The sequence below is a fragment of the Macaca nemestrina genome, chromosome 4 (assembly GCF_043159975.1).
Source record: "Macaca nemestrina isolate mMacNem1 chromosome 4, mMacNem.hap1, whole genome shotgun sequence".
Taxonomy (NCBI): Eukaryota; Metazoa; Chordata; class Mammalia; order Primates; family Cercopithecidae; genus Macaca; species Macaca nemestrina.
Window position 1 is genome coordinate 17,153,118 of NC_092128.1, and position 23,161 is coordinate 17,176,278.

General features: G+C 38.8%; 1 protein-coding gene across 1 annotated transcript; it reads left to right on the forward strand.

The window, feature by feature from the left end:
* The first annotated feature begins 18,442 nt into the window (after positions 1-18,442).
* On the forward strand, positions 18,443-22,947 carry LOC105471260 (serine protease 37). Its single transcript, XM_011723620.2, has 6 exons — positions 18,443-18,531; positions 18,918-18,970; positions 20,600-20,741; positions 21,142-21,395; positions 21,974-22,110; positions 22,704-22,947. The coding sequence occupies exons 2-6, from the start codon at positions 18,937-18,939 to the stop codon at positions 22,842-22,844; spliced, it is 708 nt and encodes a 235-aa protein (XP_011721922.1). The 5' UTR covers positions 18,443-18,531; positions 18,918-18,936; the 3' UTR covers positions 22,845-22,947.
* Positions 22,948-23,161: the final 214 nt, after the last annotated feature.

Consider the following 23,161-nt stretch of genomic DNA (forward strand, 5'->3'; position numbering starts at 1 on the left):
TAAAATATTGGTTACAGAGCCTGAATATTCTTAAAGATTATGCTGTCGCTATTCTGTTTTGTTTCCTCACCACTGTTCTACCACCTGCTCCTGGATGATCTCATCCATTCTTAATATTTTAACATTCACTGAGTTCCTGAGAATGTCCAGATCCCAGTCTCCAGATCTCCATGGTGAGCTGCAGAGGCCTAAAACAAGCCAACTGGTGCCTCAAATGCACTGCACGCGCACCATCATGTCACATTCTGCCAACCTCCCCTCTCATGCTGCTCCTCCTCCTTTGTTCTCGAAATCAGCCAATGAAACCAATATTTATCTAGTCAATCTAGTCATTTGAGCCAAAATCTGGGAATCACCCTCATTTTCCCTTTCACTGAATCTCAGCTTCAATCAGTCACCTCACCCTGCTGGCTTTTGCACAACACCCCTCAACCTCCCTCCTCTCCTCCATCCTTATCATCATTACCTCAGAGGAGACCATCCCTAGACCACTACATTTCTCTCCAAACTGGACTGCTCTTTCCTCCTCAAATCTATCCTCAAAATGGTTATCAGAGCATTTAACTTAAAATAATCCTTACCTTGATATTTGACTGTCTAAAAACTTTCAATGATTTATTTTTTCTAACACAAATTACAAGCTTCTTAACATGTTGCACAATGATGTCTATAATCACAAAGCTTCTAACTCCATGACCTCTTGCTGAAGGTTCTACCAGTTCTCATGTTCCAGCAATACTGAACTTCCCAGTTTTCTGGATACTTTATAGTATTCATACATCAGTGTCTTTGTTTATGCTCATTTCTTAACCAGGAACATACTTCTCTTTTTTCCTTTGATTGCCCTCATAACTCTCAGGATTCAGATTTCAAATCAACTCTTTCTAGAAGCTTCTTTAGGTGCTTTCCCACCAGTTGAGTTAAATGACCCTCTTTTGGTTTCTTGTTATAGTCTATGCTTTTCTAAATCCCAGAATTTACCACATGGTATAGTAATTTACTGTCTATTTATTATTTCCATAATACAATGAACTTCTACAAAGAAAGGAATGTGGATTTATTTATAGATTCCCAAGCCTGGCACAATTGCCTCATGGTCAAGAGCATAAATTTTGGAACCAGAAAAACAAGGATTTGAAACCTGGTTTTGCTGCTAACTAACTGCTTTGATGATGGACTTTGCATCTTCATCTTTAGCCTTCTGATTCCCCATCTTCAAAGTAGAGAATATGAACAGTACTTAGCTTAGTGTGTTATTATAAGGATTCAATGAGAAATGCATGTGATATAATTTTCACAGTCCCTGGCACATGGTAAATATCAGCTATTAAATATTTAATAAATGATTCATATGATTGTGATAAACATTTTGAACTAAACTTTGGATGGGTCTATTTAAAAAAAAAAAAAAAAAAAAAAAAAAAAAAGAAAAGCATTTCTTTTTTTTATTGTGAATTTTTTTTTCTTTTACTATACTTTAAGATCTAGGGTACATGTACACAATGTGCAGATTTGTTACATAGGTATACATGTGTCACGTTGGTTTGCTGCACCCATCAACTCATCATTTACATTAGGTATTTCTACTAATGCTATCCCTCCCCAAGGCCCCCACCCCCTACAGGCCCCAGTGTGTGATGTTTCCCGCCCTGTGTCCATGTGTTCTTGTTGTTCAACTCCAACCTATGAGAACATGCGGTGTTTGGTTTTCTGTCCTTGTGATAGTTTGCTTAGAATGATGGTTTCCAACTTCATCCATGTCCCTGCAAAGGACATGAACTCATCCTCTTTACGGCTGCATAGTATTCCATGTTGTATATGTGCCACATTTTCTTAATCCAATCTATCATTGATGGGCATTTGGGTTGTTTCCAAGTCTTTGCTATTGTGAACAGTGCTGCCACAAACATACATGTGCATGTGTCTTTATAGTAGAATGATTTCTAATCCTTTGGGTATATACCCAGTAATGGGATGGCTGGGTCAAATGGGATTGCTAGTTCTAGATCCTTGAGGAATCACCACACTGTCTTCCACAATGGCTGAACTAATTTACACTCCCACCAACAGTGTAAAAGTGTTCCTATTTCTCCACATCCTCTCCAGCATCTGTTGTTTCCTGACTTTTTAATGATTACCATTCTAACTGGCATGAGATGGTATCTCATTGTGGGTTTGATTTGCATTTATCTAATGACCAGTGATGATTAGCATTTTTTCATGTTTGTTGGCTGCATAAATGTCTTCTTTTGAGAAGTGTCTGTTCATATCCTTTGCCCACTTTTTGATGGGACTGTTTTTTTCTTGTACATTTGTTTGAGTTATTTGTAGATTCTGGATATTAGCCCTTTGTCAGATGGGTAGATTGCAAAAATTTTCTCCCATTCTGTAGGTTGCCTGTTCACTCTGATGATCGTTTCTTTTTTTGTTTTGAGACTGAGTCTCGCTCTGTCGCCCGGGCTGGAGTGCAGTGGCCGGATCTCAGCTCACTGCAAGCTCCGCCTTCCGGGTTTACGCCATTCTCCTGCCTCAGCCTCCCGAATAGCTGGGACTACAGGCGCCCGCCACCTCACCCGGCTAGTTTTTTGTATTTTTTTTTAGTAGAGACGGGGTTTCACCGTGTTAGCCAGGATGGTCTCCATCTCCTGACCTCGTGATCCGCCCGCCTCGGCCTCCCAGAGTGCTGGGATTACAGGCTTGAGCCACCGCGCCCGGCCTGATGATAGTTTCTTTTGCTGTGCAGAAGCTCTTTAGTTTACTTAGATCCCATTTGTCTATTTTGGCTTTTGTTGCCATTGCTTTTGGTGTTTTAGTCATGAAGTTCTTGCCCATGCCTATGTCCTGAATGGTATTGCCTAGGTTTTCTTCTAGGATTTTTATGGTGTTAGGTCTTATATTTAAGTATTTAATCCATCTTGAGTTAATTTTTGTATAAGGTATAAGGAAGAGATCCAGTTTCAGCTTTTTCCATATGACTAGCCAGTTTTCCCAGCACCATTTATTAAATAGGGAATCCTTTCCCCGTTGATTGTTTTTGTCAGGTTTGTCAAAGATCAGATGGTTGTAGATGTGTGGTGTTACTTCTGAGGCCTCTGTTCTGTTCCACTGGTCTATATATCTGTTTTGGTATCAGTACGATGCTGTTTTGGTTACTGTAGCCTTGTAGTATAGTTTGAAGTCAGGTAGCGTGATGCCTCCAGTTTTGTTCTTTTGGCTTAGGATTGTCTTGGCAATGCAGGCTCTTTTTTGGTTCCATATGAACTTTAAAGTAGTTTTTTCCAATTCTGTGAAGAAAGTTAGTGGTAGCTTGACGGGGATGGCATTGAATCTATAAATTACCTTAGGCAGTATGGCCATTTTCATGATATTCATTCTTCCTATCCATGAGCATGGAATGTTCTTCCATTTGTTTGTGTCCTCTTTTATTTCGTTGAGCAGTGGTTTGTAGTTTTCCTTAAAGAGGTCCTTCACATCCTTTGTGAGTTGTATTCCTAGGTATTTTATTCTCTTTGTAGTAATTGTGAATGGGAGTTTACTCATGATTTGGCTCTCTTTGTCTATTATTGGTGTATAGGAATGCTTGTAATTTTTGCACATTGATTTTGTATCCTGAAACTTTGCTGAAGTTGCTTATCAGCTTGAGGAGATTTTGGGCTGAGACGATGGGGTTTTCTAAATATACAATCATGTCATCTGCAAACAGAGACAATTTGACTTCCTCTTTTCCTCATTGAATACCCTTTATTTCTTTCTCTTGCCTGATTGCCCTAGCCAGAACTTCCAACATTATGTTGAATAGAAGCGGTGAGAGAAGACATCCTTGTCTTGTGCCAGTTTTGTTTTGAAAAGCATTTCTGTAGATGCTCCAGCCTCATCTTGATTTTTCTTGTTGAGACCCTGAATCAGCCACATCTCCAAGGAGCCCTGGTTTATGTTATTGGATATTATTACAAAACAAGATCCCAACACAAGGTAGAGAAATAATTACTGTTTCTAGGTTTTCTCAGCAGACAGATCTAGGAACTAAATATATGTATCTATAATAATTTTCATATCTATCCATCTGCCTCTATATCAAGCTAAACATGAGCTCCAGCTGATGTCTTTGACTCTAATTCAGTACCACATGGTGCATTCTGCCCTTTTCTGCCTGCATCTCTTTAACTTTTCTCTTCTTAGTGGGGTTATTGCCATCCGCAACCCTTTTTGTACTTGTTGAACCCCAGTTTACATGTACAGAAATTTCAAAATTGTTAACACTTTTCTCCATTAGAATCAACTTTAGTAATGAGAGTACAGTGATGGTGTATAGTTCTACTTTTCGCCTTACAGTTTTCATCAAAATACTGTTTTCCAAAGTTAATTAAGGCAGTTCTATTTTCCCCCACTGTCTTCAGTGATGTTATATCACACAAAAATTATTCTTTCACAGTCTGCATTCTATCTTAAGATCCCCAGCTTCCTCTGATATTTTTATATTTCCATACGTCAAAGCTTTTTTTTCTGCTGTAAAATTTTATGAGCTTGGCAAATGCATAATGTATCTGATCACATAGGTTAATCCCATCACCCCAAATCCCTCTATAATTCTCTAGTCAAATACTTCTTCCTTACGTATCTCAAAGACAAAAGTATCTGCTTATCTTTTTCTCATCTCTATAACTTTCTCCTTTGTTATAGATTGTCATTAGAATTGAATCATATGATACATTGCCTTTTGCTATAGCTTTGTTCACTTAGTAAAATTCATTTGAGATTCATCCATTTTGTAATGAAAATTATTAGCACTCTGCTTTTTATCACTGAATAGTATTCCCTTTGTATAAATGGATTACAATTGCTTTAACCATTCACTTATTGAAGGACATTTTGGTTGCTTTGCTTTGTTGACAATTATGAATAAATTTTCTATAAATAGTCATGTGCAGGTTTTTGCACTGATTTGAATTATCACTTCCCTTGGGGAAATACCTTGCAAGCAAAATTACTGCCTTATATGTGAAGTCTGTGTTTAACTATACAAGAAACATCAAAACTGCCTTCTCCAGTGGTTTAAATATTTTGCACTCCAAGCAGCAATAAATGAGAGCTTCTGATGCTACACATCCTTCTCAGCATTTCGAATTTGTCAGTAGTCTTTTTATTTTAGCTAATCTAATAGGGTTATAGTGGTATCTCACTGTTGTTTTAATTTGCATTTCCCTAATGACGAATGATATTGAGCATCTTTTCATGTGAAAACATATCACCTGACATCTTCTTTAGGATATATCTATTTAGATCTTTTCCATAATTTTTTGAGCTGTTCATTTTCTTATTATTGAGTTTCCAGGTGTGTGTGTGTGTGCGCGCGCACGCGTGTGCATGTGAATGTACTGGATACAAATTATCAGATATGAGATTTTCAAATATTTACTTCCAGCCAGTGCCTTATCTTTTTGTTCTCTTCATAGTGACTTTTCTACAGCAAAAGTTTTCAATTTTGACAATTTTTTTTCTTTTACTCATTGTGTTTTTAGTATTTTATCTAAAACTTAACCACCAAACTTAAGGTCACGTAGATTTTCTCCTAGATGTTTCATAATCTTGCATTTACATTAAAGTCATTTTATCTAATTTTAGGTAAGTCACAATTTACATGCTGAAATTCATTTTTTTTTAAGAAAACTTTTATTTTAGGCTCAGGGGTACATGTGCAGGTTTGTTACACAGGTAAATCGCATGTCATGAGGGTTTGGTGTATTGACAATTTCATCACACAGGTAATCAGCATAGTACCCAATAGGTAGTTTTTGGTGAGGACCCTTCTCCCATCCTCCACCCTCAAGTAGGCCCTGATAACTGTTGTTCCATTATTTTTGTCTACATGTACTCAACATTTAGCTCCCTCTTATAAGTGAGAACATGCAGTATTTGGTTTTCTGTTCCTGTGTTGGTTTGTTAGGATGTGGCTTCCAGCTCCATCCATTTTGCAACAAAGGACATAATCTCATTCTTTTTTATGGTTGTGTAATATTCCATGGTGCATATTTCCTTTTTTATACATATTTTATATATATTGCATAGAAACATTGAACTATTCTAACACTGTTTTTTGGAAAAATTACCCCTTCTTCACTGAATTTCCTTTGCAATGTTGTGGAAACTAAGTTGACAGTTGTTTAGATCTGTTTCTAGGCTCTCTACTCTCTTTCATTAATCTTATATGCCTATCATTTTGCAACACCACACTGTCTTGATATTGTAACGTTACTAAAAGCCTTCACATTGTGTAATGTGAGTCTTCTTTGTTCTTTTTCAATGTTGTTTGGGCCATTCTATAACTTTTGCCTCTCTTTATAAATTTTAAAATTATTTTGTTACTATCTGCATTAAAGCTTGCTAAAATTTTGTTGGGATTGCCCTGAATCCATTAATGAAATTGGAAATAATTAACATATTAACAATATTGTGTCTTCCAATCCATGAATGGATAATCCAATCCAGGATGTGTAAGATTCATACCTAGTACTTCTTTTTTTTGGAGATATCAAAAATGATATTATTTTATAGATTTTAATTTTAATTGTTCATTGTTAGTAATTTCTTTTGCATGTTGACCTTGTCTCTTTCAGGCTTGCTAAAATATATTATCACTTACAGGAGTTTGCTGGTAGAATCTTAGAGGCTTTCTATCTAGACAATTATGTCATCAGTTAATCATCAGGAAACAATGGTCACATGGTTATTCATCATACTGCATTCTTTACCATGCTTTCCTGTCTCACTTCATTTTCCTTTGCTATAGTAGAAGTACATCCCCCCCACAAATAAACCTTTAGCACTTAATCCCTGCCTAAGGCTGTGATTTCTTGAGGTCCAGGTTGTCATCAACCTTTAACCTATCTCAAAATAAATAAACTATTTTTTAAATAAATATCAAAATCAGAAATTGAAACTGTTAGAATATATAGAGAAGGTTAAATCATTTTATTTTAAAGTGAAACATGTATATAGAAACACTACACTGAACACATGTATAGCTTAAGAAATTATTTTGCAACCACCCCATGGATCAATAAATACAACTTTCATAGCAACCCCAGAAGCCCATTCATGTGTCCTATTCCAATTCACTCATGACATCCTCAGAAGCAATGATAGTCTTTACCTTTAAGTAATCATTTATTTGTATTCCTTAAAGATTTTATCACTCCAGTTTAAATTGTCACACACTATAGCTTAGTCTTCTACATTTTTTAATTTGATATGTTCTTGACATCTATTCTAATCTTCAGATTCTCTCTATAGCCTTTTCACCTCTTTCCAATCTATTTGTTGAGAAACTCAGGTGTTTTTATGGTAGAATTCTTATAATCTGCATTTTCCCAATTCCTGTTCTCTACATATTTTTCTGTAAGTTGGTAAGTTCACAGAAGCTTGGATCTGATGAATAATAAATATTATCTTTGGAAGGTGATTACTTTTTTAAATATTGTGAACTCATACATTGAAAAATAGTTGATAGGTTGGAAGCACAACTTCTTTCATCTTTGGTCAGTAGAAGTCTCCTCTAATTGAGTCCTGAATATTCTAACATGACTCTAGTAATCTTTCATATCTGGTATGATATGATTTTTCAACTTCATCTTGTGGATTCTCCATCCTAGATGAAAAATCAGTCATTTCTCCAAGAAGCCCTAATTTCTCTTACCAGGAAATTGTATTGCAAAACTACAATATGGGCCTAGGAATGTTCATTGTAATCGAATTGGCCAGTGTTGCTAAGTTATGGCAATGAACACAGCCAGGAGTAAGAGACAGAGAAAGAGAGAGAGAGCACATGTACTGAGTCTGCCCATGTATAGAGATTTACCTAAGCTCCTCCATAATATATTAAGAAATAGAATATTCCATATTTATTTGAAATAAAGGACACATTTCCTTTTTTTCACATTATACTCGCAACCATCCTGGAATACTATCTCCATCAATATGATTACTGAAAATTTTTTTTAAACTTTTGCACATGCTTTCCCATTATTCTCTTTATTAAAATAAAAACTATTGTATTACGTCTGCCCTGTCAGGGCATGTAAATATTACAATGGACTTTTGTTAAATCATTTGAACAGATAAAAACTTTTTAAATGATTACAGAAATATATATTATAAAAGTAATAATTAACTGGACAAAAGCAAAATGAATACCTCTATATGACAGATGATTTCATTAAGATGCAAAGAGTTAAAAAAAAAACAGACTGGACAAAGATAATTTCAACACACATAAGATAATTAAAAGAAGCTCCTGCAATATTCAAACAGTGTATTCTTACAAAAGTAGTGAAGGCCTCAGAATGAGAGAAATGTGAAGTTCCATCTCTTCTCCCTTATTATTCTCCCATTACCACTACTCAGCTCTGCGGCTCTGCGGAAACATTACAAAGTATCTAGAGTTACTAAAGATTCTTCTGTCAAAATATGTCCTTTGTTACAATCAGATATTTGGATAAGCAAGCACACTTTCCTTGGCAATTAGAAGCAGAATGATGTCTTTTATTTTTCAGTTGGTAACACATTATTATGAAGCAGCAGTGACAGCAATGTACACAGCTGCATCATAAACAGCCTGCCTCACAGACTATTCCCATGTATTTCAGATGTTTACACTTGTCATATTTATTTTGGGACATGTATCTATATACATTAAAAAGAATAAATTGATTTCCCTTATAGAAGTCACCCAATAATAAATTGAAGCACTGTCTATACCCTAAATATCCCTTGTAGATTACAAACTATTTGATGATGAGAACTGTCATTTTAGGTTTAAATTAGATTTAAAACCTTCAGATTACTGAAGTCCATGATGAGGATTGTCCCCAGGACAGAGCTAAATTCTGAGGAGTTGATAGCAGCGTTTCATGCCATCTCCAGAGGCCTGTATGAATTTGTCATTCCTCAGGGTGAAGATGAAAGGGTTCAGAAAAGGGGTCACCACTAAAACCAGCAGCAGTTCTACTGGATACAGAGTACTTCTTAAGAGCCAGGGAAGCCTAAGAGAAAAAAATCAATGGTGCTAGAGTAATTCCTCAACATTTACTTCTGAGTGCTTTTCCCTTCTGAAATCTAGAAAACAAAAGAGAGTTAATATGGCTTCCCGTCCCAACAGAAGTAGAAATTTTTCTGAAATCCCCCTCCTGCTCACAGGCTGCACACCATGACTAGAAGGGTAGGCATTCAACTATTCCCTGTATATGGTTAGTGGCACTTTCTCTAAATATGCACAATGTGTGAGAAAAATTCCCAGTCCCTAGTGCCATACCGTACACATATCTTGTCCTCCATCCCAGCATGCACCACTGCACCCCTCAATGCTCAGTTCACCTGCCTCCCGCTCCGCTCTGAACAGCCAGCAGTCAGCCTCCAGGACCACAGTGTGTTCCCTTCTACCACTAACTCCCTTCCATCTAAAATGTCCGAAATTACTCGTTTGCCACGTATTTTCTGTCCTGTCAGTTCCTGCTCCAGTGTCATGTTCTATACAACAGCTTTCCTGGCCAATGCCTCTGAGCTGGATTCTTGGTTTCTTTGTTTCATCAGAATGTAGGTTCCATTTACAGGATGTTTATTTTAAAGCTTTTGCTTTACCTTATCATCATTGTTGTGTGTTGTTGAGAGTAGGGAACTCTCCGGAGAAATTTCTGAAAATTCTCGAAGGCAAGGACTGAGTATCTCTCAATCTATTGGTCAGCTGGTTCCCTGCATGGATTACTCCTTTCTTCCTCCCTATCTTGGGGATGAAAGCCTCCCTTGCTCCTGTCCTCAGTGAATGTTGTCTTCTCACGAAGGCAGGCAGCCAGCACCTCGGCTGATTTGAGCCTGGCCATCTCTAAGACTCTGACAACTCTTTTCATCATTGTGAGAGAAGAAAGATTCAGACAGGATACATAAGAGGGACTTTTACCCTCAGCCTCTATCTGTCCCACACTGACCTCACACTGGGGCTGCCAAACAAGAGACTTTAGGTTCAATTTCAACATCCCCTGCCTCCAGGAGTGTTCAAAGCCCTGAATCCATCAGGGAGCCAAAGCCACCAATTGTGACACCTGGGTGCAGCCCAGGTCTCAAATACAGACGGCTCTGATCTCAGGCTAACAGAAAATTTGGGAAGTCACAAAGTCAATGTTCCTTCTGTAAACACATTTTTCTCTCAACATCATATGAGAAATTTAAGATTCAGCTGTCACTGACATGAAATACACCCCATATCCTGAGCACCTTAGGACTTGTAGACTTTACTCCTCACTTCTTTCAGGTCTTTGCCCAAGTGTCCAAGCTCAGGGAGACTTTCTTCTTTATTCTCTCTAAAAGAATGCACACTACACTTCACTCTCTATCACCTCATTAGAATATATTTATCATTTTAGCCTTTATCACCAGAAAATATTTGTTTACCTTATGTTTATTTTCTGTCACACATTTTTCAGTGTAAGCACCATGAAAACAAGAAATGTATTGTTCTTGTTTACTGTATCTCATACAGAATGAGGTGGTACTATTTCTGAATTAATCAATGAATTGATCAATTAAAGAAAAAATCTACAAACAAAGCCTTTCCAGACCTGGTTATGGCTAATGCTGAAGGAAACTGCTTTCTCGCCCTTCTGTCCTCACTGAGACAATGCCCAGTAATCTATTAGTCCTCTCTCTGAGGCCTCTTATAAAATGACAGTCAGGTAACAAGGACCAACTTGATGAAAGAGCTCAGTCCAATTTCCACAATCTCTGTTTACCTAGAACCACCTGAAAAGAAAGGAGAGATAATGGTTCTGACAACGGCAAGGAGCTGTGCTATATCCGGCATTGGGCCACAGAAGATATGAAAGTGATTTCTGCTATGAAGGAGGGATTTGGAGTTCAGCCCATCTACTCTGCTGCTACACTAGCCCACAATTCAGGATCTGGGTGTCTCTGTTCTAGATGGTATGCCGACTCAGAACATCCCATCCCATCCTGAAACTTACTCTTTTTTCCACAGAGAAAATCTACTGGAAGGCATTTACCTTCAAGAAAGAAACTGAACTGAAATGTTGTATGGCCCTCTGGATCTGCCTGATAGGTGCTGAGGTGGCTCTGTGGGTCAGAGGAAGCTGCTGCTGTCTTAACCCTCATTGAAAAAGGAAACTGTCTTCACACAATCATTTAGGAAAGAGTCTAGGAATTACAGCACCATGGGATGCTGCACTGTTTTACTCTTTCTCTCTCCCTTCACACTGTGTCCCTGAGGAATGTTATTCATTGAGGAAAGCTAGTTCAGGGAAACTCTGGGGACACAGTTAAGGAGAGAAAAAGGAAAGTTTCAACTCTTCTATTCTGAGGCCGATCAAGTCTTAGAACGCTTAAAAGTTTTATATACTGAGTGAATTTAAAATCTTCCTTGTCAAGAGTGTATCAACACTCACGCTGCCTTCCTCTATGCTACAAGTCCTGATTAGTATCAAACGGTTCAAGTAAGCCCCATGTTCTCTTACATTCATTTTCTTAATCCATTTAGCCCTTCAAAGCCAAAGCTGTTCACAAGCAGAAGCCTCCATAAAAGTTTCCAAGATACACATTAAAAATCCTCAGGGCAGGGAACTGTGAGTGATGTGAGCAGAATATTGGACTAGAAAGCTCCAAGCTCCTGTCCCTTCAGAGGAATAAAAGAAAACAGCATAAACTATCAGAACCAACTTTACAATGTTCCTTATACAGTCCCATTTTTCTCCCAAAATCATACCAGAAATTAAAGAGTCAGCTGTCACTAACGTAAAATAGATCTCATCTCCTGAGTATCTTAGAGTTTCTCGGCTTTATCCCTTACTTCCTTCAGGTCTTTGCTTAAGTGTCCAAGTTCAGGGAAACTGTCCTCATCATTCTGTCTAAAAAAACACATACCACCCTTCACTCGCTATCTCCTCACTAAGATCTACTTTTCTCTTTAGCCTTCATCACTTGAAATTACACGTTTCCTTTTTGTTTACTTTCTGTCACTCATTTTACAATGTAAGCACCATGAAAGCAAGAAGATTGTCATCCTTGTTGATTGTGTCTCACAATCTAGTACTATTTCTGAATGAATTCATCCATTAAAGGATGAATCTATGATCAGAGCCTAGGCACACTTGGCTATGGTCAATGCTGAAGGCAGCTGCTTTCTCTCCCTTCTGTCCTCAATGAGACACTGCCCAGTCATCATTCACTCCTCTCTATGAGACCTCTTTTTTTTTTTTTTTTTTTTTTTTTTTGAGACGGGGTCTTGCTCTGTCGCCCAGGCTGGAGTACAGTGGAGCAATCTCGGCTTACTGCAAACTCTGCCTCCCAGATTCACGCCATTCTCCTGCCTCAGCCTCCTGAGTAGCTGGGACTACAGGCGCCCGCCACCATGCCTGGCTAATTTTTTAATTATTATTTTTAGTAGAGGCGGGGTTTCATCATGTTAGCCAGGATGGTCTCGATCTCCTGACCTTGTGATCCGCTGACCTTGGCCTCCCAAAGTGCTGGGATTACAGGTGTGAGCCACCGCACCTGGCTCTGAGACCTCTTGTAAAATGATATTTGGGTAACAAGGACCCACTTGATGGAAGAACTCAGTCTGATTTCCACCATCTTTGCTTACATGGGACCCACTGAAATGAAAGGAGAGATGATGGTTCTAACAATAGCAAGGACCTGTGCCTATGTCAAGCACTGAGTCAGAGAATACCTGAAGGTGCTTTCTGCTATGCAAGAAGAATTTGAAGATGAGCCTATGACTCTTTAAAATCTGAATATCCTCATCCTAGAGGGCAAACAAGCCCAGAACTTCCCATCCTGAGCCTCTCCTAGTTTCTCCTTCACAGAGCAGAACTCCTGGAAAACACTCACCTCCAGAGAAATACCCTGAAGTAAAAAGTTGAATGGCTGCCTAGGACTCGACCCAGGCTGCCTCCTGACTGATTAGTGCTGAGATCGCTCTGTGCACCAGAGGAAGCTGCTGCTTCTTCACTCTCAGTGAAAGAGAAAACTGATTTCACACAAACATTGAGGAGCAAGTCTAGAAATCATAATGCCATGGGATGCCCCCACTGTTTCCCTCTTTCTCTTTCCCTCCTTCTTTCACTCTGCAATGCATCCCTAAGGAATATTATTCACTAAGTTAGTTCAGAGAAACCCTGGGGATGCAGTGAAGGAAACACCAAAGAAACTTTCAGCTCTTGTCTCCTGAGACTAATCAGGTTTGAGAACTCTTAAAAGTTTTGAGTAATGGGAAAACTTGAAATCTCCCTCATCAAGAGTTTCTCAAAACCCAGGCTGTCTTTCTCTAGGCTCTAAGTCCTGGTTATAAACAGGTCAAGTCAGTCTTGCACTCTCTCATGTGCATCTCTCTAATTCCATTTAACCCTACAGAGACTACACTCTCTGTGATGGTTAACACAGGTGTCAGCTTGACTGGATTGAGAGATGCCTAGATGGACAGTGAAGCATTGTTTCTGGGAGTGTCTGTGAGGGTGTTTCCAGGGAGACTGACATGTGGGTCAGTGGACTGGAAGAGAAGGCTTTATTCTAGCCATGGGTGAGGCTAGAATAAAGTTTGCAGAAGGGGGACATTCAGCTTTCTTACATTCCTCTCTCTTTCTTTTTCTCTCTGCCTTCTACAGTGAGATGTCTTTTTTCCTCCTGCCCTTGAACATCAGACCCCAGGTTCTTCAGCCTTTGGACTCTAGGACTTGCACCAGCAACCTGCCTCAGACTGGAAGCTATACTGTCAGCTTTCCTGGTCTTGAGGCTTTTGAACTGGGACTGAGCTACACTACCAGCTTTTCTCATTTCCCACCTTGGAGGCAACCTATTTGGGGACTTCACCTTTGTAATCATGTGAGCCAATTCTCCCTAATAAATTCCCTTTCATATACATATGAAAGGGAGTGTATGTGTATGTGTGTGTGTGCATGTGCATGTGTGTATACACATATACTATTCGCTCTCTTCCTCTAGAGAAACCTGATGAATACACATCAAAACCCAGAGGCCAGGGATGAGTAGCATGAGAAAATAGTGGAATAGGCAGCTTCAAGCTCCTGACTCTTAATTGAAAAGACAAAAACAACCCGAAACTCCCAAAATCAACTTTATTAGAACTTCAGAAAACATTCAGTTTTTCAGCAACCAAGTGAACACTGATACAAGAAAAAAACACAACTCAAAAACATTAGGAAAGCTTCACGGTGTTTTTACTTACCTTTGCCCACCCTCTCCCCACCTCACCAGCAGTCTTGAAAATGACAGCCTGTATCCCCTGTATCACCCTCTGGTTCCAGAGGGTGCAGAGCAAACCTCATTCACAAAGTATTATGTATGTCTATTCTAATCTGTCTGGACTACCTGAAGGACTGGAACAATGTGCTAATCTTTGTTTCACTTAACACAGATTCTACTCATGGCAAAAAGTGGCAGCCATTGTGTAAGAATATCATAAAACAAAAATTCTGCAGGGCAAAAGATTACTATTGAGACATATAATACACCATCTAAAGTCTCAGAGGAAATGTCAGGGAAAGTTTCTTTGGGAAACTATGGAACTCAAAAGAAACAATATATACTGGGAAATTTAGAAAATCACACATTTATCTAGGGGCAAAATACACGATCAGAAAAGATCAAAAAAGATCCTAACCGTTTACTTTTGACTGACGTCTAGGTTCAGTTTAAGCCTGGTTACGTACTGGAGAACTACACCAGCACAGAGTCAACCTACTAAGATGAAAGAGATTGTTTGGGTGGTTTTTTTTTTTGTTGTTTCCTTGTTTACTTGTGTTTTGACTTTTTTGTTGTTTGTTAGCTTTTGAAGTTTTTGTTTTGTTTTGTTTTTTTGTATTGTGTTCCAGGAATTCAGTGAAATCTCTGTCAAAACATTAGCTAAACACAGCTAAACAAACAGAGACTTCAATGACCATATATGTCTAGGAATACAGTCTTTATAAAATTAGTATTACAAAATCACTAAACAAGTGGATGTCTACTTCAACAATAAAAAAAAGGCTTCAACAATAAAAAAACAGCAACAAACTTTTGGGAAGACAAATAATTTGACTCACAGAATTGTGACTCTATAATATCCAAATGTCTGCGGTTCAACAAAAAAATCACAAAGTATTCAAAGAAATAAGAAAGTATAGTCCATTCAAAAGAACAAAATAAATCAACATCAACAGAAACCATTCCTGAGGAAGACCAGTATTGAACTTAATAAACCAAGGCATTAAATCACTGTCTTAAATATGTTCAAAAGAACTAAAGAAAAATAGGTACAAAGAACTAAAGGCACTCAGGAAAATGATGTATGAAAAAAATGAGAATGTCAATAAATACATTTTTAAAATGTTTAGAGAAAAATATTTTAATAGAAAAAAAGGTACCAAACAGAAATTCTAGAGCTAAAGAGTATAATAATTAATAAAGCGGGAAATTTATTAAAGAGGTTCAATGGCATATTTAAGCTAGAAGAAATAATCAGCAAACTTGAAGACACGACAATTGCTATTATCCAGTTTGAGGAGCAGAAAGAAGAAAGAAGAAAAGTGAACACAGACTAAGGTACCTGTGGGACACCATCAAGCACTTGAACATACACATAATGGAAACCCCAGAAGGAAGAAATAAAGAGAAATGTGCATAAAAAGTATTTAAGAAATAATGGCCTAAAACTTCCCAAATTTGTTGAAAACATGAATCTACACATCACTGAAGCTCAACGAACTCAAACTGGAGAAACTTAGAGAGATCCACACAAAGGCACATTATAATCAGTCAAAAAACAAAGAGAGAAACTTGAAAGCAGCAAAAGAGAAGCACCTTGTCACATACATGGGATTCTCATAAGATCAACTGTCAGTTTTTTATCAGAAATTATGTAGGCTAAAAGTAGTAAGGTAGTACATTTAATACTTAGAGGAAAAAAATTCTTCAACTAAGAATTTTGTGTTCAGCTAAACCATCCTTCAAAAAAACAGGAAGAAATTAAGACATTCTCAGATATACGAAAGTTAAGGGAGTTTGGTACCAGTATCTTCCCTACATGAAATACTAAAAAGAGTCCTTCAGGTTGAAGAGGAAGAACCCTAGACAGAAACTTCAAGTTAATGAGTATATAAAGATCTTAACTAAAGATAACTACATGGACGAATATAAAAATGTTTTATTGTATTTTTGGTTGTTGTAACTCCACCTTTTATTTCATACAAAATTTACAAGACAAAAGAATTAAAATTATAAATCTATTTTCTTGGTTATGCAATAGACAAAGATATACTTTATGACAACAACATGAAAGGGGGGACTGGAGCTATATAGACTAGAGTTTGTGCATGATATTGCAGTTAAATGGGTATCAATACAAACCATAGTGTTATAAATTTAGGATATAAAACATAATCTCCTAGGTAAACACAAAGAAAACAATTTTTATTTTATTTATTCATTTATTTTTAGGATGGGGCCTCATTCTCTCACCAAGTCTGGAGCATAGTGGTGTAATCACAGCTCACTGCAACCTCAAACTCCTGAACTCAAGGGATTTTTGTGCCTCCACCTCCCAAGTAGCTGAGACAGGCATAAGCCACTATACCCAGTTACATTTTTAGATTTTTCTGTAGAGACAGTGTCTCACCACCTTGCTCAGATTGATCTCAGACTCCTGGGCTCAAGTGATCCTCCTACCTCAGCCTCCTAAAAAATGTTGGGATTATGAGTGAGGCACCATGTCCAGCCAGAAAATAGTTTTTTCAGTTCCAAATGAGTTTAATTCTTTACATTTTAGCTAGAACTGGCTGAACAGTATAAGAAAAATGAAATCTCAAACTGGCCTTGAATTAGTTTTATCTCAATACCCGTAGCTTAATAACAGTAGATTCAAAGCAGGCAGAAAAAGAAAGAGAAATAGAGAGCTTTAGAAGACTCTACTTAATTCTATAGTTGTAGATTAACCATCTGAACTCTGAATTTTTCTTGTTGTAATTTGCCCATCAGTTTTAAAATGTGCACAAGAAAGGGACACAATATGTAACCAGCTGGAGGATTAGAAAACCATGGCTTTGAACTTCTGCAGAAGTTTCTACCCTTTCTCCCTTTCCTGCTCTAATGATTTGTGATTAGCCAGTCTTATTGCAATAACATTTACTATCATTATCATACTTTAATATCTTGGCTTCTTGCAATAGGTATTCAGTCCTTGCCAGTGTTTTCCAAGCATCCCTGTACTCATGCGGTGGCCCACAAAGGTTGTGCAGTTGGGCAACTCCACTTCACATAGACATTGCTGACTGCCCAGGGATTCCCCACCATAGACACCCATTCCTGGCTCGATGTTTGTTCTCTCTGACCCCGTTTGTGATGCTAGTTGTAACAAGAGAAATCCAGAATCATATTTTTAAAAAACCTTCCCCTCAAAGTAGGAGGGAGCCAAGAGACCAAAGAATGACTCAGACAAGTCCAGCTTGGCCAGTGGATAAGTTTATTAGGACTTACATATGAGACACTCCTAGATAGCAGAGGACAGCTTTAGAGACCTGCCTCACTTTGCATCTCTAAGCTGCTTTTAAGCTAATTTTCTGGCTCTTTGCCTACTGTGTGTGCATGATGGGACTGTTTTCCTTAGGTTCTCAGATATTTTCTGTGATGTTTGGGTACTCAAGGACACCTGCTCCGTGGCTGGGCACCATGGCCTTGACTCACCACTTGGCCATCAAGGACACCTGCTCCATTGGCCATTAAGGTTCAAGCAGTGGCCATACACCCTTAAGTAACCCGGTGGGGGACCTGCAACCCTACACCAGTAACAAGGCCTACTTCTCATCATCTGCCACATGTAACTTTGGGAAAATCACTCAGATTCTCTCTGCTTCAGTTCTGCCACCCACACACCAGAAATAATGATACCAGGCCCAGCCCTATCTCTTCTTTCTAAGGTTGTTGTGACATTTGGAATGAGATTATGGGTTTAAGAAACTTTAAAGTGTTAGAGTGATACAAAGTATAATGAATTTTACATCTCAGACTAATCTGATATAAAATCCCTACTAACAAGTCCATAAAGATCTTAGCTCAGTGTCTAGGATTCAGTCAATGCTTAGAGGATATCAGCTATTAGTGTTACCACTCTTTTTCTTGTTAGACTGTGCTCCCAGTTATCCAAGGATGACTTTGGTAGTCTATTATTAGCCTGAATCTTTAAGTATTAGAGGTACTGCCTTCTGAATTGTCACGAGGCCTAATGTCATCTAGACTGTAAACAATTCCCCAACTATCAAGATAACTGTTCTATGAATGCTTTTCATTTCCATATTTTCTTGGCTCAATGCTGTTGGTCAGGACAACAAACACCAACTTAGTGCTGATGACTGAGTGATGAAATAGTGATCAAAGGGACACATGAAGCTAGTGTAACAAAGATGGGAGGGGCTGGGGAGAGTATAAGTAACTATTAGGAAGTTCACAGCAAACCTCAGGACACTTTCTCTGTGAGCTAAGGTAAAGAATATTGTCCCTCACAGCCCTGGTCTCAGAAACTCTGTGGGGAAGATAAGTCCTGAGCCTAGAGCTGCCATTTCCACAGACCATTGAACTACCCTCAAATAGATATGCTTTTAGGGGTACCAGATAGAAGGAGCTGAATCCAGGAGTTTCCTTCCCTGAAATGCGCCAACAGAGGCACAGTCCTCCACCTTCCCTGGAACAGAAGGGCTTTCATCTCTCACTCTGAAGCCATCTCCCTCCCCTGTTTATGCCCAGAGCTGCTTTCCAATCCCATGGAGTGTCCCCGTACCTAACCATAGCCACTGAGTCTACCAGGTGTTCCTGAGGAGACAACTAAGCAACCACTCCACACTCTGCTGATTTTCTTCTACATCTTACAGGGGGAAGAGCTGGATCACCATGAAATTTATCTTCTATTTGGGTGTCCTCACTGGTATGTACTCCAGACCTTGTACTCTGTCCTGTAAGGCATAGGTTAACGGATGGGGTGAGACAGAGGCTGGACTGCGAAGGGTGCAGAAAAAGAGTCAAAAATAGTGTCATCGGCAGAATTAGGGGTCCTGCCTCTTAGACTCCATCCAAAGGCTCTCCAGATAGGCTGAGCCCACTTTTCTAGTGTTAAGCTATAGGGTGGGTTAAGGCACACATGTGCCCCGGAGAAGGCTTAACAGTGAGTGTCCTCCTGCCAACCCTAATGATTGAAAAAGGTGAGCCTCATCACCATCCAGCTAAGTCCCAGTGTGGTCACAAGGACACAGAACTCATTTTGACCTCTGATATTCATCTGTTTCTAAAACTTTGAAGACTCAGAATGCAGGAAACAGAGAAGGTAGAAACAAAAGATCAAATACTAGGGCCCTGCCTTCTGTAGTCCCTGCCCCACGTGGGGTTCTTCTGATGACCAAATTTGGAGGTGAGGCATTTCCCACCACTCTCTGACTGCCTAGGTTGTATCACACATTAGCTGTGTGAGATTAGCCAATTAATTCTTCTGTGCTTCAATTTCTTCAAAATGGGGGTATAACTACCTATATTATAGAATTATTGTGAAGATTAAATAAATCTATGTAAAGCACTTAGAATAGTGCCTGCTAGAGAGAGCTCAATGTCTCTTGCCCTTGTTGATAGTCTACCCTTTCTCTTTGGGGTTCCTAACTGTGTGATCACACAGAAGGGTGTGGTGAGGTACAGGCCCAGGCTTGGGGAAGATTAACAGGAGTACCAAGAGAAGACAAGACAAGAACAGTGCTTTATTTCTGGTACTAGAATCAGCCTTATTCCCCTTTATTCTCTAGGGTATGTTTTAAATAATTCATTTATAAAAACAATATACGTTCATATTACAAAATTTAGACATTTTTTAAGTAGAAAAATAAGCATCATTCATAATCCCACCTCTTAGTCAACACATGCTAACACTTCGAGTTTACTCCCAGACTCTATATATTTTTTGCATTTACATGGTTTTTCATTTATGTTTTGAGACAAATAGATTATATCCACAATTTTCTTGTTCTTTTTAACTTAAATAAGCATTATTAATATTTATCTCACTGTTTAATATTCTAAATAGTTTAATTTTTATTACATGATGTTCCACTTTTTCATGTGCTTCATTTCAATGTCCAACACTACTATGTCAGATGTTTATGTTTCCAACGTTCAGCTATTATAAATAGTACTAATATGAGCATACTTGTTTGTAAACCTTGTCTATACTGAGTTTTTCCTTTAGAATGGATTCTTGGGGTTAGAATGATTAGGTCACAGGTTATAAACAATGTATGATTCTTGATGCCTATTTCTAAATTGCTTTTCAAGAAGATGGAATCAATTTACTAGCAGTGATGAGAGTCTCATTATACTCAGATTGAATATTATCAATATTAAACAAAATTATTATAAATATGAGATAAAATGGCATATCATTTTAATTTACATTCTTATTAGAAAAACATGTCAAAGATGTTAACACTTCCTGGCCAATTGGTAACTGTTTAAGAGTCATCCAGATTCCTTTTCAAGTAGGAGACTGTTTACCTTATTTTTGTAATTTTCTCAGGGACATTTTTATTTGCTGACTCATCTGTTCAGAAAGAAGACCCTGCTCCCTATTTGGTATACCTGAAGTCTCACTTCAACCCCTGTGTGGGCGTCCTCATCAAACCCAGCTGGGTGCTGGCCCCAGCTCACTGCTATTTACCGTTGAGTATTTGGGCATCCCCAACCTCAAAACAGCTACTGTTCATTCTAGATCAGTGGTTCTCAAATAAGGGTGACTTCTCCCCAGGGTACAGTTGGCAATGTCTGAAGATAGTTTTGGTTGTCACAACCAGGGGGCACTACATTAAAGAACACGACATGAAAATGTAGTGAAGGGCTCCACTACTTACTATATCACCCTGAGTGAATTACTCCTATGTGCCCCATTAATTCATGCACTAAATGGGGATAAAAATAGAATCCACTGCATAGACTTGTGAGTCAAATGAGATAATCCAGAAAAAGCACTTGGTATAATTCCTGGCACTTTGTAACATTCAGTATCTTAGCAATGATGATGATGATGATGATAATGATTACTTCCAACTCCTCTCCCTCCAGAAATCTGAAAGTGATGCTGGGAAATTTCAAGAGTAGAGTCAGAGATGGTACTGAACAGACAATTAACCCCATTCAGATCGTCCGCTATTGGAACTACAGTGATAGTGCCCCACAGGATGACCTCATGCTCATCAAGCTGGCTAAGCCTGCCATGCTCAATCCCAAAGTCCAGCCCCTTCCCCTTGCTACCACCAATGTCCGGCCAGGCACTGTCTGTCTACTTTCAGGTTTGGACTGGAGCCAAGAAAACAGTGGTAAGTGTGCCTTCCACAGCAAATCAGGGTCAACAGCTGCCCTTTAAGAGGAACATCCATATCCTCATAGCTGAGAGGAGGAAAGGAGAATGAAAGGAGACCCAGTGGAGATGCTACCTGAGTGGTCTGGCAAACAGAGACGTGCCCAGAGAAACAAAACTCCTCCTTTCCCAGGGTGTCTAATGCCCCACTGCCTCTGCAGGGCTTTGGCAGCTGGAGCCACCAGGCCATCTGACTCTGCACAGAGGCCCAGCCCTTCCTGATTGGCAGAGGCACAATTCACATGAAGAAGGTGTGGTCCTACTTCTCATACACGCCATTTCACTTGTAAAGGACCCCTCTGAGAACTGACTCAGGCCACCAATTAAAACTAAACTCTACCTTAAAGAGACATAAAGCCTTTTTCAAAATCCTCAAGATTAGCTCATAACCATGCTCTTGATGATTTCTCCCTTTTCGCATTCCTTATTTTCTTTAAACACACACAAAAAGATACCAGTTGAAATATAGGCTGGTGGTTAGAAGGACTAAATAACAATTGTCAACAGGATGTTTTATTTTATCCCCATCTCCCTCAGGCCGACACCCTGACTTGCGGCAGAACCTGGAGGCCCCTGTGATGTCTGATAAAGAATGCCAGAAAACAGAACAAGGAAAAAGCCACAGGAATTCCTTATGTGTGAAATTTGTGAAAGTATTCAGCCGAATTTTTGGGGTAATCTTTTCTCTGTATTCAGCTTTCATTTACCTGCATATGCCCAGTTAACTATTTACCTTGATGTAAAAACTTTTTTAGATGTCTAAATGATTTCTTGAGAATTTGATAAGGCTGCTGTGAAGCCAGCATTGTTTCTTCAGTAATGGGCTCCCCTTAAATTGTCTTTATTCATTAAAGGACATTATAAAGTACTTCCAGTTAAACACACCATTTGCTAGGTATTCATTCTTACAACTACAAGTAAAATTGTGAAAACAGGCATTTCTTTAAAAAGAAATCAGACTTTTCACAAATAGAAAATGCCTTCACCAGTTCAAAAAATGGAGTCTCACCCATTTTACATGTGATTTCTAGACAGACTGTCCTCTGACTTTCTCAAGGTCACACAAAGCTAATTACAGCAAAGTGAGAGAAAGGCTCAAGCTTCCTGCCCCCGATTCAGTCCTCTTTTCATGAGTCCAGCATACGCCTGCAGACAGGGCTCACCCAAGCGGGACACTAGGGTTCCTGTGAGATCTGACTCTCTCTCTGTGTGTCTCTCTCTCTCTCTCTTTCTCTCTCTATCTCTATCTCTTCACGATCTCTGGTAGGAGGTGGCCGTTGCTACTGTCATCTGCAAAGACAAGCTCCAGGGGATCGAGGTCGGGCACTTCATGGGAGGGGATGTCGGCATCTACACCAATGTTTACAAATATGTATCCTGGATTGAGAACACTGCTAAGGACAAGTGAGACCCTACTTCTCCCTCTGCATTCCACTGGCTCTGCCATGGACTATACAAGCAGATAATTTTCCCTCAGTTGAAAATAAAATCTCCAAATGAAAATTTGGGAATGTAGCATACCAGTAGCCAATGTTTTCTTGTTTGTGTCTCTGTATGCTACAATGATGTGAAGAACTAAGATCAAATCATGAAATGAGCATTTACTACACTGTCCTGGATTACATTCATCATCTCATTTAATGCTTATAACAAACCTTTGAGGTTATCTTTTGTTCCAGCTTTACAAATGAGAAAATGCAGGCTAAAAGAGGTTATTTAACATTG